Source organism: Mesocricetus auratus, unplaced genomic scaffold, assembly GCF_017639785.1.
Source record: "Mesocricetus auratus isolate SY011 unplaced genomic scaffold, BCM_Maur_2.0 Super-Scaffold_100019, whole genome shotgun sequence".
NCBI lineage: Eukaryota > Metazoa > Chordata > Mammalia > Rodentia > Cricetidae > Mesocricetus > Mesocricetus auratus.
Window position 1 is genome coordinate 33,316,681 of NW_024429200.1, and position 20,363 is coordinate 33,337,043.

The 20,363-nt window shown below is 41.5% G+C and overlaps 1 protein-coding gene across 2 annotated transcripts in view; it reads left to right on the forward strand.

The window, feature by feature from the left end:
• Positions 1 to 20,363, forward strand: part of Slc25a13 (solute carrier family 25 member 13) — a 170,103-nt gene that overhangs the window by 120,567 nt on the left and 29,173 nt on the right. For both annotated transcript variants that reach the window (XM_005082923.4, XM_040728615.1), the window contains one exon: positions 19,823 to 19,963. In XM_005082923.4, the coding sequence (XP_005082980.1) occupies positions 19,823 to 19,963 (141 nt within the window). The remainder of the gene's footprint in view (positions 1 to 19,822; positions 19,964 to 20,363) is intronic.

Sequence of the window (20,363 nt, forward strand, 5' to 3'; positions counted from 1 at the left end):
ATCTGATGGCATAGCTGTGCATTAATTGTTTTGGCTTTTGTTTGTTTGACATGTGGAGATCAGAGGACAAAGGGCAAGAGTTAGTTCTCTTTCTTTCCACCATGTGGCTTTTAGTGATTAAAGTTAGACCGTCAAGCCTGGCAGCTGGTTAATTAGTGCCTTAACACCTTAACGATTTCAATGATCGCCTAGAAACTTTTACGTTTTTTTTTCGTTGTTATTTTATTTTTATGGATATGGGTATTTTGCCTGAGTGTATGTCTGTGTACCAACTGTGTGCCTGCTGCTTGAGGCAGCCAGAAGGAAGTGTTGAATCCCTTAGGACTACTAAACTACCATGTGGGAATCAAACTTGGGTCCTTGGGAAGAGTTAGCTGGTGTTCTTAACTGCCTAACTATCTCTCTGGGCCCTAGGCCTCAGGTGATATTTTAATGCAAACTTTTGTTATTAATCATTTTTTACATCACATTTAGTTGAAGTTAATGTTCATCTTGAAAACCTGTGGGAGACACAAAGGTATGTTATCTTTAGATGGCAAGTCAGAAAAGTGCAGTTGGATGCTCTCCTGTGGCTACCCTGGTGGCTCTCCCTCCTTCCTTGGGGTTGCCTCTATCTTGAGTCAGGCAGGCCTTCACGGTCAGGCATGATTTTTCTACTCTGTGCTATCCCTAAGCAATGTAAATGTTTGCTTTTGGATGCTCCACTCAAGCCTGGTGCTAAAGGAGCACCCTGGCTTCCCAGATCCGAGCCTTTGCCATTCCCATGAGTGGCACTCTTACGCTTTGCTTGTCAGCAAAGAGAAGTAAGTGGAATAATTACCTTCACGGGCTGTAATGCTGCCTCTCTTGCTTGTGTCTGCTACAGATGCTCCTGTTTACAGAGCTGTTGCATAGACATTCCTATAGTTAGGACAGTGTGTCATGTAACCCACAGAGGGTTTCTAACCGAGACCTCAGTACTTTCTTCAGAATCTTATAATATTAGCTTTTACCCAATGCTGAGTAAACTCAACATTTCAATGTGTCCCACACCAACTCTGCCTCACTGTAGGGCCTCTTTCTCTTTCTTTTTCTTTTTCTCCTCCTCCTCCCTGCCTGGCATTGCTCTTGTCACTTTCAAGTGTTCTGTGGTGTTTGTATTTCTCATGATTTCTATGTATGTTCTGTGTCCCCTCTTCATGCGGCATAAGGGAGGAATATCTTATTCTTTAACATATCCCAATGACCTCAGATAATACATGGTGACTTGCCAGCAAGCTCATTGCTAAATGAAAGAGTTTTGAAGTCAAAACAGCTCTTAAGTATGATTTTCATTGCCAGACCAGATGGTCTAGGTCTGTAATTGCAGCTCCTTGGTTGAGGAAGGAGGATTAATTGCTAAGTTAAGCTTACTTGGGCTTCAGAGTGAGTTCAAGGCCAGTATGGCTAACTTGGTGAGACTTTGTCTCAAAATTTAAAAAGTGAAAGAGCACTGGAAAATTAGCCCTGTGGGGGAGGACTCACGTAGCACACTCAGTAGCGCTGTTAAGGAGCATACTCTTTGCCTTCTGTGTAAGAACACTTCAGAGCAGGTCCAACTTCATGTCTTCTGCTGATTCTCTAGCCCACTAATGCACTCCAGATTGCTGCTATTGACCGGAGAGCAGAAACTCACTAAAGTAGCAGTGACCAATAAGTGTTTACCTCACGAACTAACGTGCAAGGTTCTTGAAATCTGAGCAGTTCTGGAAACGGGGTGTTTTCTATATTTTCTCCACATGGCCGGTTGGTCCCTCTCACAGGAACTTTACATCTTTCCACACCTCTTTTCAGTCCGCTGTCAGTCTCCCCTCCTTCTGGTATTTGCTGCCTCAAGAGTTCACTTCATGCTCTTGTTAGCCACCTGGCCTCTCCGGTTGACCTTTCAACCTCTTCAGCTCCCCGTCCTAGACACAGGTAATTAACTCAAGTTGCTCAATTGGGCTCCACTCAGTTACTCACTGAGAGAAGAAATTTTGGGGGGAGATTTTATTTATAAATTACAGTTTGACTTGGGACCCCACTCAAATGTTATGAGGGACTTTTCTTAGCAGGAGATCTATCTTTTTCTACCATCCAAGGACACTGTTGAGCCCTCTTGTGCTGTTCTGATTTTACTCCTGAATTCTGTAAGTAAGCCCTGAGTAATGGCATGGGTACCCTAACCCAGAGCCAGATGCCTTATCATGGAACTTGAAATCTCTTGAAATTTCGAACCACGTCTTTTCCAGCCAGGGAGAAAATTTCTTCAAGTAATGAACAGGCAGCCTCTGGCAGTCCGGGTTTGTGAGGACATAGCTTGAAGAGATTTAAGTCCTGTTTTCATGACCTTTCTTTTCTGAAGATTTGTTTTAGAGATGTAGCCGCATAGAGTTTGTTTGTTTATTGTTTTGTTCTTTAACTTTAAAGCAGAGTTTTTATTTCACTGTACAAGTCTACACATATCCTACTTGTCTAGGTACCAGATGATGCGAGCTCAGTCATTAAGCTGAGTTTCTGGGATGCTGTTCTCATGTAACAGATAAGGTAACCAAGGGGATGCTATGGGTATAAGCTTTATTGATCTATATAGTTTATTGTAATTTGATGAGAATTTAATGATTGGTGTCATTGTTTTAAATTTTTGTTATTGTTTCCATTTGAAATGCAGAGGAAATTTTTGCATAGCCTACAAACTAACTGTATCAGCTAGAAAGGGTCAGGGAGGAGGATAGTTATACATTCCATGTGGCATGGTTCACTAACTTACAGACAGATGACCCATGGGGAGTGCTAACTGCAGAAAGAACAGGTGAAGGAGCTGATGGATGTCAGGGAGCAGCTGCAGCCATGCCCACATATTGCCTTATCAAGGACATTCACAAAGAAATATTCCATGAGCACTCAGTAACTGTACCAATCTTTGAAAAGTACCTATTTATTTTACTTGACTTCATTTCTAAAAATAACAAACAACCCTCAAATACATTCAGAACCCTAAGAACAGGATGCAGATTACGACTGGTGACAATATAGTATAGTTTATTTATGATGTCTAATGTTTTAAGTAGAAAAGAGTTTTGCCGAATAGTTAACTTGTAAAATTGTCATTTCAAAACCATGAAAGAATCATAAAAGAGAGGATTTTAAAAGGAGCTGATGAACAGCCCCCCAAAAAAACAAAAGCAAAACAAACAAACAAAAAATCCAACAACACGCTAACCATAGCAATATCCACATTTGGAGAATTTTTGAGAACCCTAGGAAGCATTTCCATTGAAGTCATCCTAGGAGGTTCCATGGGGACGGAACTAAGACTTGGTGTGGAACAGAGTTCCACTGATCCCACGCCTCCATGCACCTCATTGAAAGCTTTCTCTAGATGACTCTTACTGGACTGAAGGCAAAAGTAAGAACAATAGCTGATGGTACTAAGGACTCTGGGGTGTTCTGGGTTCAGTAATGACCTCTTCTTCCAGTTCATACACTGGAATTTTAACATGCTGGCATTAGAAGAGAGAAGCGCCACTCTGAGATGTGGCTTAAATCTTGAGCACACAGGTTTTTCCTTGCTTTGTCATTCAAGGACAGAGCAGGAAAATGGTGTATGTGAACTAGGAAGGTACCTGCGCTGCTCTGGCACCTGACCGTGGACATCTTAACCTCTAGGACCCCGAGGAAGCAATTTGTACCGTTTGTATGCGACTGTCCTGGTTTGCTTTCTATTGCCGAGAAAAGACCATGGCCAAAATCATCTTGAAGAAGCAAGGGTTTATTTCCGCTTATGTTTTCTTGCCCCATCATGAAGAGAAGTCAGAACAGGAACCCAAGGCAGGAGCGAAACAGACGTCATGGAGGATTGTTGCTTACTGACTTGCTCTCCACGGCTTATTCTCCTTCACAACCCAGCACCCCTGTCCAGGGGTGGCACTGAGCCACATCAATCAAGAAAATGTCCCACAGCCTTGCCTACAGGACCACCCGGATGAGGGCATTTTATCAGTTGAGTTAACCTCTTTCCAGATGACTCTAGCTGTGCCAAGGTGACAAAATTTGACTGCACAGGGGCCCAGTCTATGATATTTTGGCATGGCAGCCTGAATACGTTAAGACATTAATATGTTTGGATCAGAGATGCCTTTGGGTGTGAGGAATCGTCATCTTTGTCTAGGAAGGTCCAGCTTTCATGACAGATACTCAGCCAGGTATCTTGTTGCTGATTTCTTTCCTTTTCTCTCTTCAGCAGTTAGAGTATGCGATTCTGGACACTTTAAACATTGGAGCTACCATCTGGTTTCTAATAAATAGAGGAGGGCTTTGTTATGATATGAACATTTGAAGAGATTTGTCCAGAGGTTTCCTAGAGTTAAGGTACTAGGCACCAACACCCTGCTAAGCATTAGCTGATTCTGGTGGTAGCAGCCACAGTAGGCACTGTACCAGGCAGACCCCAAATGCCAACAAAGTTTGACAGGTCTCTAACTTAATTTCTATTTAATGTCAAATAGATTCCACTTTGGTTTCCTGGCCAGGCTTCCAAGGGCCTTTTAAAACCCCACGAAGTTGAAAATACGAAATTTGATGTTTATAAAGTATGTAAACATGGTAGTCTTTTTTTCTGCCTTGCAATGTGGTTAAAAACGTTAATTATAGAACATTGCAGTTTGGTATCTCAGGAACCAACAATTAAATGATAAGAAGAATCTGTTCTTACCTTTTTTTTTAGAGTTGTGAAATTCATATATCCAACAAAAAGGGCAAACCCCCCATATTTTGTGGCTAGGCATGTACAGCTCCATAGTTTGAGCATTCAGTAGACTGGGTCTTCCAGAGAAAAGTCCCTCAGGTCAGGTAGCATAAGCAGCAGTTATTTATTTTCTCCTGAGTTCAGCGTGGTGGAAGGTCAAGGCTAAGGTCTTGTCAGACGTGGTTTCTATGTAATAATCACATCCTCTGTATATCTTCACGGCATCTCAGTGTGCTGTGTGCGTCCGAATCTCTTAGGACACTAGTCACAAAGTAGGACCAACTCTATGGCCTCATTGTATTGGAATTCCATCTTTAAAAAAGACTTAGCTCAAAATGTAACCTCATTCTGAGGCACATGGAGGTAGAGATTTTGTGTACAAATTTTGAATTGTATGATTCAGTTTCTAGGCATGTCCTGCACACACATGTTGCTGGCAATAGCTATAAATTCAGCCCAATACAAAATGGTCACTTTACTTAAAAGTGTAATGAGAATTGTGATTCTTCCTTTTTAAAAATCTGGCTTGTGTAGTTCTTGAGACTGAACATAACATCATGTCCCATGTCAGAAGGTATGCAGTAGTATTGTTTTTCAACTTGGAATAATGATTTCCCAATTGTGGGAGGGTGAGGATACTTCTTTTAAGGGACCTCACCTAGAATGGAGTGAATGATCTTGAATGACCCCTTGCAACTGGTCAAATTTGCCAGCTCCTCTGGGTGGCTGCTAAATGTCTGTCTTCAGTACCTAACTGCTTCTGATCAGTGCACATTAATTTAGTCCAGCTACTGTTACTTGATGAATATCTGTTTTCTATCTGTGATCTCTATAAAGAGTAAAAACACTTGGCCTGCATTTGAATTATTTTGATGCTTTCATTGACATCAAGTCAGGATGAGTAACTGGAAAAATACATTGAACATATAAGAAACCTATTTTCTAACTTACTCAAATCTCAAATGCTGTCACAATTATATATGTTCATATTAATGTGACACATCATTAGGCATTTACTAGTATAGAACTTATTTGTATGTACAATTTTGTTTGTATCTAAATAATCAAAATAATGTATTGGTTTATTGAAAAAAGTCACCCAATAACTTTATATTAATCTATTTTTGACACATATAAGCACATATTTTAGAATGTCAGTGTGCAATTAGATATTCTTAGCACATGTCATTTGTGAAAAGCACTTTAAATCTAAGTACATTCAATTGAGCATAATTAAAATATCAAGATACATATTCTTCGTATACATTTGCCACTTAATTTTTTAAGTAGCTATAAGTACCTACCTTATGAATTCAAATTAAAGGAAGGTGATTAAATTATGGATATATTTAATGCTTTTTAGTTTAAAACATAGCAGAAATTATACTGTGTTAAAAAATTCAGTGCCATGTTTCTGTGGACTGCAGACTGATGGCTTCCATTGTTTTTAAAGAAAGGCTGTTAGTGTTCTCAAGATTGTTAGCTAGAATTTTTTTTTAACCTTCATAGTTGCTTTTGACAGGATTCCCCAGGTCCCAAGAATGGATTGGAGATAGTGCCCCATTTAGTGAGGACAGTTTGCAGAGAGGCTTCTTATGTTCAGACAAATGAAAGAAAATGAATTGTGAATTAAAAGGAAGAGGAGGAGCTCCTGAAGATGAAGTATATTTAGATGGTTGACAGTTTTTCCAGTCATGGTAATGACTGGAAGGCATATGCAGCAAGAAAACCTATCTTGTCTGTACCCATTTTACCTAAAGAGCATTGTCATTTTACGAGGTTCCTTGAAGGTCATTATTCTTTGGATATTTAAAGGAGAAGGGTAATATATTTGGGTTATGTTGCCTTTCTAAATATTTTTTCAGAATTCTGTTTGTATGTGAGAACTAACTGTACCCTCAGTTCCAGCCATAATGTTCCTTGCACATTCAGAGACATCAACAGGGAAGGACGTCTTTTTGTAACAGGGGAAGAGAAATTGGGCTTGCAAACTTGTGAGGAAGCAAAGATGGCAAGCTTATAAAAACATCTGGGCATTGACCAAAAGAAACTGTGATAGGAGCCACATTTCAGGTGCTTTGCAGACTATCCATCTAGTCCATTTTAGTGAGAGGGGATATTAGAAGAAAAAACTATAATTTTGCTTTGAGCCCCAAGAAATCATATCATGTGAAAAATTAGAGCATTTTGGAAATGATGATGCTTTGTGTGGAGAGAACCATGCTCATTCGAGAAGCTTGAAGTGTGGGCTCCATGCTGGCGTAGTTGCAGCTTCCACAGCCCATTTCCCCATTTGGTGCTCTTAGGCCACAGGGTGTAAAGGTGAATTTGCTAAGATGATGGGAGGCAGACACGAATTACAACAGCCAAAGCTGCCGGACAGAGGTGTGAGCTGTGGTGTATGTTTACAGAGGTGAGATATCTGTTGTTCTGATCCTGAACTAATGTTGTATTTACATAAAATCTATACCAACCAGAGTAGCCACTTTGCAAGCCCATCTGAATAAAATAGAAATTGTCTCTAGTTATGCATTTCAGAGTGAGTCTAAAGCAGGCCTTGAAGATTCATATTTTAATGACTTGAGGGTTATGATTCTTTCTTGTTTGACTTCTTTACAATTTGTTGACTAATCTGCAAAGAAAAATGGGATCATCCATTTTTTAAAAACCATGTCTCATATTTCTGTGTGCATCTGAATCTTTTATTTATTTGCTTGAGCCAAGCATCACCAAGTCTTGGAAACTCTGGTCTGGATGATCAAATAATAAATGAGAATAAAGGTTCCGAGCCTTGGTTTGAAATTAGGCCAGTCTGGGCTCGTCTCTCCGTTCTCATCTCCAGAAAGGCAGGGATAATAGAGGCCGTATATCTTATGTGGGCTTCAGCACTGTGCCTCTTGAGAGGAGGGAGGAAGACAAAAGAGTATGTGAGGAGTTGTCATTCAAGGCTTGTAGTCAAGGCTTCTGGTCACACCTATGGACCATTCATTCATGGCAAGTGAGTCTAACAAGGGCCGAGGATTGAGGCTAGTGGTAGAATGCTTGCCTAGCCTGTACAAGACCCATCATTAGCACCAGAAATGAAAGACCGCTTTGTCTTCTTGTTAGGGGTCCTCGTCACTCCAGAAAGGGACTTGCAGGACATTGTGTAGTTGGTGTTGTCAGGAACCTTCTTGAGATGATTTTAGGGGTAGACACAGTGTGTGGGGGTGGGGGGTGGGAGCAACCTTCCTAGAGGAAAGTCTTATACATCCTGGTGCTAAGAAGGCCAGAAGTACTAGAGAGCTTGCAATTCAAAAACTAAAGAAATGAAGGAGATGTTAAGCACTCAAGAGGATCTATGAGATCAAGGCCAACCTGGTCTACATAGCTAGTTCCAGGGCAGGCATGGCTATGTGGAAGAGTCTTGTCTATAAAAAAATAAAATAAAATAAAGCTGTTAGCTGTTAAAGAGAACTGTATTGCTTCTACTGGGAAAGCCCTCATGACCAGCAAACCACAACTTGATGAATAGAAAACAACATCACCTTTCCATGCTTGCATTGTACAGCCAGTGTCTGGACCTCTCCTGGCATGCAGGACCCATGGCTAACTGTTCTAAACAAAGATAAGAACATGGGATGCAGTAGTTAATGGAAGCTGGAGACTATGCCGGAAAGATTGGTGAACTGGATTTCTTCATCATGGTTGATGGGAATGATGCTAATACACATAAAACCATTCTCCTTTTTAAAAATTTTTCATTTAAATTAGAGACAAGCTTGTCAATCCCAGCTCCCTCTCTCTCCCCTCCTCCCCCCTTGCCACCCTAATCCCCACTCTGCTCCCTGGGGAGGGTGAGGCCCTCCATGGGGGATCTCCAAAGTCTGTCAAATCATCCAGGGCAGAACCTAGGCCCTCCCCCATGTGTCCAGGATGAGAGAGCAAGCATTCCTCCATCTGGAATGGGCTCCCAAAGTCCATTCTTATGCCAGGGATAAATACTGATCTACTACCTGAAGCCCCAAAGACTGCCGAAGCCTCCTCGCTGACACCCACGTTCTGCTGGTCTGGTTCGGTCCCATGCTGGCCTCTCAGACATCAGTCTAGGGTCCATGAGCTCTCCCTTATTCAGGTCAACTGTTTCTGTGAGTTTCACCCACCTGTTCTTGACCTCCTTGTTCATCACTCCTCCCTCTCTGCAACTGGTTTCCAGGAGTCCAGTCCAGTGTTTATCCAGTGTATAGCTGTGGGTGTATGACTCTGTGTCCATCAGCCACTGGATGAAGGCTCTAGGATGGCATGCAAAGTAGTCATCAATCTCATTATCGGGGAAGGGCATTTAAGGTAGCCTCTCCACTATTGCTTAGATTGCCAGTTGGTGTCACCCCTGTAGATCTCTGGAAATCTCACTAGTGCCAGATCTTTCCTCAAACCTATAATGACTCCCTCTATTATGGTATCTATTATCCTGCTCGCCTCTATTCTTCCACAGACTCAACCTTCCTGCTCCACCATGTCCTATTCTCCCATTCTCTGTTCCCCCTCACTTTTCCTCAGGGCCCTCTCCCCTCCCACCATGTTTCCAAACTGCTCAGGATATCCTGTCCCATTCCCCTTCTCTGGGGTACCATCCATATCTCTCTTAGGGTCCTCCCTGTTTCCCAGACTCTGGCGGTGGGATTGTAGTCTGGCACTCTCCTGCTTCATGTCTAAAATCCATATATGAGCGAGTACATACCATGTTTGTCTTTTTGTGACTAGGTTATCTCACTCAGGATGGTTTCTTCTAGTGCCATCTATTTGCCTACAAATTTCAAAATTCCATTGTTTTTTTGGTTTTGGTGGTGGGTTTTTTTTTTTTTCTGAGTAGTACTCCGTTGTGTAAATATACCACATTTTCTTTATCCACTCTTCAGTTGAGGAGCATCTAGATTGCTTCCAGGTTCTGGCTATTACAAGTATTGCTGCTATGAACATAGTGGAACAGATGTCCTTGTTGTATGAATGTGTGTCTTTTGGGTATATGCCTAAGAGTGGAATTGTTGGATCTTGTGATAGACTGATTCCCATTTTGCTGAAGAATCTCCATAATGATTTCCATAATGGCTGTAAGAGTTGGCACTCCCACCAGCAGTGGAGGAGTGTTTCCCTTTCTCCACATCCTCTCCAGCATAACTGTCATAGGTGTTTTTGATTCTAGCCATTCTGACAGGAGTGAGATGGTATCTCAGAGTTGTTTTGATTTGCATTTCCCTAATGGCTGAGTATGTTGAGCACTTTCTTCAGTTTCTCCCAGCCATTTTAGACTCCTCTATTGAAAATTCTCTATTTAGTTCTGTACCCCACTTTTTATTTGGATCCTTTGGTGTTTTGAAGACTTGCTTCTTGAGTTCTTTGTAAATTTTGGAGATCAGCCCTCTGTCAGATGTGGGGTTAGTGAATATCCTTTTCCATTCTGTGGGGTGTCTTTTTGTCTTGTTGACTGTGTCCTTCCTTTGCCTTGCAGAAGCTTCTCAGTGTCAGGAGGTCCCATTTATTATTAATTGTTGATCTCAGTGTCTGTGATACTGGTTTTATGTTCAGGAAGTGGTCTCCTGTACCAATTCTTTCAAAGGTACCTCCAACTTTCTCTTCTAAGAGGTTCGGTGTGGCTGGATTTATGTTGAGGTCTTTGATATGGTGATAATAAATAGATCTATCTGCAGTCTTCTACATGCCACTTTGCTGAAGGTGTTTATTAGCTGTAGGAGTTCCCTGGTAGAGTTTTTCGGGTCACTTATGTAAACTATCATATCATCTGCAAATAGTGAAAGTTTGACTTCTTCCTTTCCAATGTGTATCCCATTGATCTCCTTTTGTTGTCTTATTGCTATAGCTAGAACTTCAAGTTCAGTATTGAAGAGATGTGGAGAGAGTGGACAGCTTTGTCGTGTTCCTGATTTTAGAGGAATAGCGTTGTTTCTCTCCATTTAGTTTGATATTGACTGTTGACTTACTATATATTGCTTTTATTATGTTCAGATATGTTCCTGTTATCCCTGATCTCTCTATGACCTATATCATGAAGGGGTGTTAGATTTTATCAAAGGCTTTTTCAGCATTAAGTGAGATGATCATGTGGTTTTTCTTTTTCAGTTTGTTTGTATGGTGGATTACATTGATAGATATTCGTATGTTGAACCATCCCTGCATCCTTGGGATGAAGACTACGTGATCATGGTGGATGATTTTTACAATGTGTTCTTGGATTCCACTTTTTTACAATGTGTTCTTGGATTCCACTTGCCAGTATTTTATTGAGTATTTTTGCATCAGTGTTCATGAGGAATATCGATCTGTAGCAATTTAGACAGACCTATAACCCCTGATGAAATAGAAGCGGTTCCAGATAGCTTCAGTGCAGAATTGTACCAGAAATTCAAAGAAGAGCCAATTCCAATACTCCTCAGTGTTCCACACAATAGAAGTAGAAGGTTTATTGCCAAACTCTTTTTACAAGGCTACAATTACCTTGGTACTCAATCCACAAAAAGACACAACTAACCACTCTTCTTTTAACGGAGAAAATACCAGTAAGCAGCAACTAACTAGGATGCTGGCACATTTGTGTACAGGACAGCAGGAGGCTCCCCCTTACACTGACTGTGCTGCTTGTACCTGGCTTTCAGTGGGCTATGTGCCCCTATGTTTTGGATCTTCTCATTCACCTGTCTTATGCTATACTTTAAATTTCTCTAATTCATGAATGGGCACCAATAAAATTCTCTGTGACTTTATTGAGGATGTCTTATTTTTTCTTAACATCTTCAGAAAACTCAATGGAGATTTTATATAGGAAAATTGCTTTGAATGTTAAATTAATCTAGGGAAATTACATTTTAATAATATTTGACTTAATTAAAAGAAGTGTGTTTTGTTTTGTCTTTTATGGCATCTGCATTTTAAAGTGAGTCATGGACAAACATACATGTATAACATTGAATCTTTTTAATATAACAATAGGTGGTTCCCTAGTCTTCTAATCTTTTATCTCTTTTAGAACAAACCAGAAAACCTGTAATTTTATTCATTTTGGTCCTGTGTATTTTGCATAGCTATTTCCTGCTAATGATACTTATTTGCAAACAAAAGCTGAGATATAAACTCTTTTTGGATATACCTGTTCTGTTTCTCTACTCTGAAGATATGTAATATTTTTGAACATCAGCTCCTTGCCTTTTAGAAATGCAGCAGAATCTTTTTTTTTTTCTTCTTTTCTTGCTGGTGTTCAGTGAAATGAAGTGGATATCAGATGTTTTTGTTCAGTATGGTAACTGCCTGGGTAAGAATCCACATGGCACCATACTTACCCATCTTTGGGTCATGTATACACGCAATAGGGCCCTGTGACTATGGATCCCCAGATACAGTCCTACATTGTGTTTAGATATGTGGCTGCCTGTTGTGGTTACAGGCTATTTTGTTGACTTTAGCAGGAGCATTCATGAGTGCTTTCCTCTTCAATCATCATCATCGTTTCTGTGTTGCCATTGTAACTTCTTGTAAAGTACCAGAATGTTATTTTTGCCATCATTTCCAATGGGGTGTGGCTTTGGTTATATATCAGGACTTTAGCTGTTCTTCTCATGCCATGTAGCTCAGGCTGGCCTAGAACTTACTTTCTAGGAAACCTTCAGATTTTCTTTTTCGTCTTCTCTCATATACAATATATCCCAACTGTAGTTTCCCTTCCTTCTACTCCTCCCATCCCCTGCCCCCTTCCTCAGATCCGTTATCCCTTCAGAAAAGTGCAGGCTTCCCAGTAATATCAACCCGACACAGCATAACAGATGCAATAAGACTAGGCACAAACCCTATTAAGTTTTGCTAAGGCAACGCAGTAGGAGGAAAAGAGTCTCAAGAGCAGGTAGAAGAGTCCCTCCTCCCACTATTAGGAGTCCCACAAAACCACTAAACTCATAACCATATTTGCAGACCCATGTAGGTTCCATGAATGCTGGTTCAGTCTCTGTGAGCCCCTATGGGCTCTGCTTAGCTGATTCTGTGGGCCATGGTCCCCTAGTGTCCTCGACCCTCTGACTCGTACAATCCTTTTTCCCCTACTTCTGTGGGGTTCCCTGAGGTCTGCCTAATGTTTGACTGTGGATCTTTGCATCTGTTCCCATCAGCAGCTGAGAGAATCCTCTCTGATGTCAATTGGGTTAGCCGACCATCTATGATCTATGAGTATAGCCAGAATATCATTAGCAATCATTTCATTGACTTTCTGTTGTTGGTAGTGTTAGTTGTGTTTGGGTCTACCCTAGGTCTCTGGGCCATTCACCTTCCTATTGCTAGCCATCCAGCAGTGTCAGGCACGGGCTCCTTAATGTGACTTGTGCTCTGTTCTGTGAAATAGCTGCAAAAGCTCAACTCCTTTGACCTTACCTCCCATTCTACATTCTAACACTGTTGGTCTTTATTGACCTACTGCCTTCATCTTGTTACAGATGCAAATATCTTAATTGTACCTTTTATCTCTCATCCAATCTTCTAAAACCCTAATTGTTAGCCTTGGCTTGGTCCATCTTTCCCAAATTAGCACCAAACATACCCCTTTGTTGTCTAAGCCTCTTCCCAAGTCTTGGATGCCCCCCTCAAATAGTCTATGTTTGCATGTTCTCTCCTAGTCAAATGTAACCATACCATACCCACTGTACTCTTCAGCATGGTGGTCAGGGTTGAGTCCTTCTCCCCATGTCTGCCCATGATTTGGATCAGTGGTTTCATTTTTGGCCATTCTCTTTCATGCCCATCTGTTTTATATAGAGTATCGGTACTCAATCTGTGGTTAGTAAGCCTTTTTAGGGTCAAATATCAGACATCCTGCATATCAGATATTTACATTTTATAATAGGAGCAAAATTACAGTCATGAAGTAGCAAAGAAATAATTTTATGGTTGGGAGTCACCAAAACATGAGGAACTATATTAGAGGGTCACAGTGTTAGGAAGTTTGAGAAGCACTGATCTAGAGCCAAGCATTCTGGTCAGGGTCTTCCTGCTGCCATAAGAGGTGTGTCTGCCTTTCATCCAGCAGAGGCAAGCAGAGCTCTGTGATATCCTGTCTCAAAGCAACAACAGAAACAAGTGTAAAATAGTCTCAGACCCAGGCCAGTAACTCTACCTTGGAATCTAAGCCATGCCTTCTAGCTGTAGGACACTCTTTAAGTTAACCCCACCCCAGCCTTAGTTTGTTTATTAAAATGAGACAAAAAAATAGCAATATCATGAAGACAAACCTCACCCCCAAGTTAGCATGATGCCTGGTACACAGTAAATAGCCGGGGCTGTAGTCTTGTCACACTTATCTTCCTGACTGACAGACATTTTGATTGATGTGTTACAGTGGGTCCATTACCCAGAGAAGCCTCTGTCACTGCTTTTATGTCATTTCTTCTCACACTACTTTGTATGTAGCCAATGGCTCTTGGACCACATGGACACCAACACTTCTATGGTGTGTGTGTGTGTGTGTGTGTGTATGTGTGTGTGTGTGTTTCACGGGGAAGTAGCTCAACTGTGCTGTTCTCAATACTTCCTTGTATGTAACTGTCATGTTTAATGACACCAAGGGTTGGACACCCAAATCCTAAGCCCTCTTCTGTTGCCAGTGGATATTTTATCTTCACACATCCCAAAAACAACGAAGATATGAAATGCCTCGCCCTTCTTTGAATTGTCTTGTCTGGACCTTAACTTTGTCATGTATACTAATTATTTTTTCCCACATTCTGTTTCTTCTGCTTGCTGTTCTGTAGGCCTGGGTAAACTGCTGAGTTAATTTGCCGGGACTGCTGATGTCGAGTGCTAGCTACAGTCTGGTTGGCGTAGGAATGCATTTTCTCACGTATCTGGGGACTACAAGTCCTGAGACCAAGGTGCTGATCCTTGGTGTTGGTTCCTCTGAGACCACCCTCCTTGGCTACAGATGGCTGCCTTCTGTCTGTGACTATTTTATTTCGTGGGCATAGTTCTCCCTGTGTACCTCCATCTATCCTGAAACTCCATCATATAGCTCAATCTGACCTCAAACTCATGGTGGGTTTCTTGTCTTTAGCTTTCCAAGTGCTGGGCCAACTTTTCATGTCTCCTGTGATTACATCTCTATACTCTTATCTGTCTGTGTTTAATTTCTTCTGTTTATAAGAATATTAGTAATATTGGATTGAGGCTCTCCTTAAAGACTACATTTTAGTGGGCATGGTGGTGTAACACATGAAATCCCAGCACTCAGGTAGCAGAGGCAAGAAGATCATGTAAGTTTGAACCCAGCATCATCTATAACTCAAGTTCTAGGCCAGTCATAGCAAGACCCTATCTTACTACCCACTTAAAAAACAAACAAACACATAGTAACACAACTCATTTTAACTTAATTCTCTTTTTGGTAGCTCCAGCTCCAAGTACACACTTGGAGCATAGGTGTCTCTGCTTGACCACAGTCAACTGTGCCTTTAGTAAATTTGTTTAACTTATAACAGTTGCTCTGACCTTTCTGTGTTTACCCGATGGAAGGACACTTAGTACATGCCAGGCAGCACCCAAAGTGGTCATCCATTATTATTTCTTTTTTACGTTCCCTAAGAGCAGGGATGCTGTCTTGCACCTACAAAATTCCTGGGGTGAACGTTACTTATTTTTTGGCAAGGAAGTGGGTGAGTTAAAAGAAAGTCTTACATAGCCCAGGTTGACTTCAAACTTTCTATATAGCCAACTTTCAACTCTTGGTCTTCTTGCCTGCTTCCATCTCCCAAATGCTGGGATTACAGGGAGTGAGCCACCACACCAGGCTCTTAGCACAACTTTGAACATGCGTGTTTTATAAAGCATTTAGAGAATCAGTATTGGATAAATAGTCTGCAGCAGAAACAAGGGTATCAGTTACTATTCTATTGCAGAGATAAAGCACCCTGACCAAAAGCACTCATAGAAGAAAAAGTTTATTTGGGCTTATGGTTCCAGAGGACTACGTGTCCATCATGGCAGGGAAGTATGGAAGCTAGTGATAAATGTGGCAGCCATCATAGGAAGCTGAGCAATGTGGCTCTTTAATGGCAAGCATGAAGCAGAGAACATACTGGAAATGGGATAAGGCTTTAAACTCTTAAAGACCACTCCCCCCTGATGTATATCCTCCAAGTCTACACCTCTCTGTGACCTCTCCAGGCAGTGCCACCAACTGGGAACCAAGGTTTCAGATACTTGAGTCCAAGGGGGACATTTCTCATTCAAACCTCCCCAACAAGTCTGTGTTTCTTTCTCAGTTGGAGTCAGTAACAGAAGCTAGAGCAAGAAACACGTAAAAAAGCCAGTGCCCTCACCACAGGTACAATATGCCACTGTGAGTTCAGTATCACAAGTCTTCTTTGTAACCTGCCAGACACTCCAGAACATCATAACAAAATGATTTGTGACAAAAATCACATGTACACAAAAGCCAGTATCTTCACGCAGCTAGAGCTCTCAAGTGATGAGGGACACAAAGCCTTTGGTACAATAGGCGGTCCTGTTCATTGTTGGCCCATTTCAGGTATCTTTGATCTCTACAGAGGAGGGCCATGGCTAAGGTACTATGAATGGACAATAGAGCAGGAGTTGGAAGGGCAGCAGGCGGTGAGTGTGCTGTGCAGTGATCAAGCCCTGGAGATGCCCAGACACTGCCTAATGATAAGCATCTTCACTCGGTGCCTTCAAGTCTGGTTTCCTTCCAGCCAGACTCCAGAGGACCTGTTTCATCTTCATACCTTTCCAGTGTGCCACTTTGAATCTGTGGGTTCTTTAATTCTTAGTCTACCAGTGGCTAGGTATAGATCATTGCATTTTCCTGATACCACTACCATTTCTTTCTGATGTATCTAGTCCCAGCAGCCCTATGAAGAGGGTTTTTTCTCTTGTGTTATCTATCCTAAGCTTGCAATCTAACTGCTAGTCCAAGAATTCCTGTCTGTCTCTTGTCTTGGAGTTAGGGACTTGAGACTAAGTTCCTATTTTGTTGGCTAAGTAGTTAACTTTTATAGGTGTTTGTAAAGAAATAAAATAATGAGACAATTCTGTGCCTAAAAATTATACCTTTGATAATGGCAATCCTTGGCTGTGAGATCAAAGGAAAACATAAAAGCTATTCTCTGAAATAATATGGGAGATTGGAATTAGAAATCATAGCTTTCTATGAGAAAACCCTCAGAATTGACAGGCATCCTACAGATTACATAGTTAAGAGAGATTTCAGTCCTCCATGTGCATAAGCACATAGGGAGAATCTTAACAAGCAGAGACACAGAAAGTCTTAATTAGTTATCTGGTGTGGAGCGCAGAAGAACTGTGCCATCCAGGCTGTACAGTTGAATGTGACCTGGCTGGGACACAGAACAGGCACCTCATGAGAAAGAGAATGGACCCTGCATGTGAAAAGCCACCACTCTTCCTTGAGCACTGCGATGGTACACATTCATCATTTCTTTGCTTTTTTAAAATAAATGAGGTGATTTGCCAGATAAATGACCTGAGGCTGTGTCTTCACATGGGGCACTCAACTGCCTCCTTACCTGCTGTGAGAGGCGCTGGGTGAGGATGTGTGGGTTACCTGATTGGGGCTTTAAGAAATCAGCCATTGGGGTTGCAGGCAGTATAACCTCTTAGAGCAACCTAGCCTCCTGCCCCTCACATTGTATGCTCAATGAAGTTTTTCTCTTCTCTGCAGACAAAAGTGAGAGAGAAGCCAGCCCTTAGGCCAATTCCATCCTCCTAGTGATCCCTCTCAATAATTTGTCCCATAGATTTTTTTATTGTTTGCTTATAGTGCTGGGAAACAAACCCAGGGCTTTGAGCATTGTATCACTGAGCTAGAACCTTCCCTGTTTTATAGTTCATTTTTGTATTTGTTAATGATCTTCACTTTAATATGAAGAGATCTTGGGTCCAGAAGCACTAAGAGAATATCCTCCATGCACTTATATGGTGACTGCATTCATTTCATTCTCTAACCTTCATCAATTGACTGCATGTTGTGTTGAGCACCTGCAAATCCACAGCGAACGCTAGGGTAGTGGAAGTAGGCATTTTAAACTAGGTTCCTGTATGAGTAAGCACAGCTCTTCTGAGCAGAGGACAAGATAACATTGTGTGAACCAGGAGGACACAGCAGCCCCGGAACATGCTATTCTCAGGCTCTATTTCCTACTTATGAGGCCCTTCCTGGCCCCTCCCAAATTGTTTGGAAAAGGGTATGAGCAAAACATGGTAGGAGCAGACAGGAAGAGGTACCCTGTGTCTGAGAAATTGAACACCACTGCTCTGTAAATGCAGAGACAGGGAAAGTTTGTTTTTAAGGAGCAAATGTGTCTTGGTAGAGATATGTCTTAGTTAGGGCTTCTATTACTGTGAAGAGATACCATGACCATGGCAACTCTTAGAAGGGAAATATTTATTTGGGGTGGCTTACAGTTTCAGAGGTTTCGTTCGTTTTCATCGTTGTGGTATACAGCAGTGTACAGACAGACATGGTGCTGGAGAAGGAACTGAGTTCTGTATCTTGATAGACAGGAGACTTGTTTGTCTCACTTAAGCATACAAGACCTCAAGCACGACTCCACAGTGACACACTTCCTCCAACAAGGCCACACCCGCTCCAACAAAGCCATGCCTGTATAGTGTCATTTCCTGTGGGCCCTGCATTCAAACACATGAGCCTGTGGGAGCCATACCTATGCAGACTACCACAATATTACTACCACAAATGTTTAAAAGAGAAAAACAGTAAATGAGCATTATCTTCCACTTTTTTGTTTTGTTTTCTTTTTGTTTTTTTGAGACAGGGTTTCTCTGTGTAGTATTGAAGCCTGCCCTGGAACTCACTCCATAGACCAGGCTGACCTCTGTCTCCTGAGTGATGGGATTAAAGGCACGAGCCACCACAGCCCAGCTTGCTTCTACTTTTTAAATTGACATTGCCTTGGTAACACATGATCTATACAGAAATTTAAAATATACCAAGAAAGAAATTACACTCTAATTTTATCACCGCTGCAGTATCCCTTTGGTGTGGGGTTTCTGTGTGTGCTGTAACAGTCTACAATTAGCGTGCACATTGAACATTTAACACAGTAGTCAGTACCTTGTATTCAATGCATGGGCATATTCAAATTCATTTAGTCCATCCTCACCATTGGATATTTATGTTGTTCTTAATCTCATTTCTGGCTACTTTATTATTTCCTACTTATTACTTCTGACACCACCATTATAGTTTACAGACAGATGATTTGAAAGGATGCACACATGCATTGAGTCCCAAAAGTGGAAAGTCTTCCAGGAGGTACTTTTGTTTGCTGTCGACCCCAATTTATCTGTTACTATGATGGCGTCTTATGAGCTGTGTTAGCCTCCTATCTGTGGTCTGGTGTCAGTGACATCATTGCTTAATAAATATTCAGAAGTGTTATGCATCATGATTAGTTTTAGCTGGATGACATAAAACTTGGAATCTTTGTGAAAATCATAGTTGCTTGTAATTAATGGGGACTTAGCTTCAAAATGAGGTTTTTCTGCTGTATTGCACACTTTAAATATTTCACTGATGATCTCAGGGGTGTGGTACCCAACCATCACTGGAACAAATGAGCACAAAGTGTACAAAGTTTAGGCTATAATCAATTTCATTCATGCTTTGACCATATTGATATATCACTTAGTCTATGTAAGTAGAGTGATTCTACACACAGGCAATACATAAATAAAATTGTAAGGGTAATTCTATAAAGTGATATTTGAAGACTCTGCTGTTGTTCTGTTATTTTGTCCTTAGAATAACCTGACAGGAATCAATTCTATGTGGAATTGAACTCGGGTCCTCAGGCTTGGTGGCAAGCACCTTTACCCACTTAGCCATCTTGCTGATCCACCATCTTTTAATTGATGGATACTAACTGAAATGATTATCCTCAGAAGAGAGTGTCCTAAACTTTGTTCAAGGATAGGATGTCCTTCTTCTCTTCCTACCCTGTTCCTATGTCTTGGTTTTGACCCTAAATTTTCCTTTTTTTTTTCCCCCTCTAGGCAGGAGGCTCCCAGGTAGTTTTCACAAATCCTTTAGAGATCGTCAAGATCCGCTTGCAAGTGGCTGGAGAGATCACCACTGGGCCCAGAGTCAGTGCTCTGTCTGTGGTGCGAGACCTGGGCTTCTTTGGCATCTACAAGGTAACTTTCCTTTCCCTCATTTGTTTAATTGTTGTTATTTAAAGGGCATAACTGCACTTCTGGAGGAAGTTCATTTCTCCATCTTGACAAGACATTCTGATGGAACCCATAGGGCCCTATCATGACATTTAGGTGGTGTCCCTTCCTGACATCTGCCAACAAATTGTCCTTACAGAGACAGCGATGCAGAATGTCTGTAATGTGAGTGGTGCCCGATAGAGTGGTTTGGCACAACTCTCCAGTGGCTGGCCTCAGCCTCTGGCTGCCTCTGTGTTTGGACTTACATTGATATAAGAACTGGATCTCCTCAGAGGTGCGTGTGTGCGGTCAGAGGTCAGCAATGGGTGTCTCCTGTTGCTTTCCCTCTTTTGAGACAGCTGTTTTTCACCAAACCAGAAGC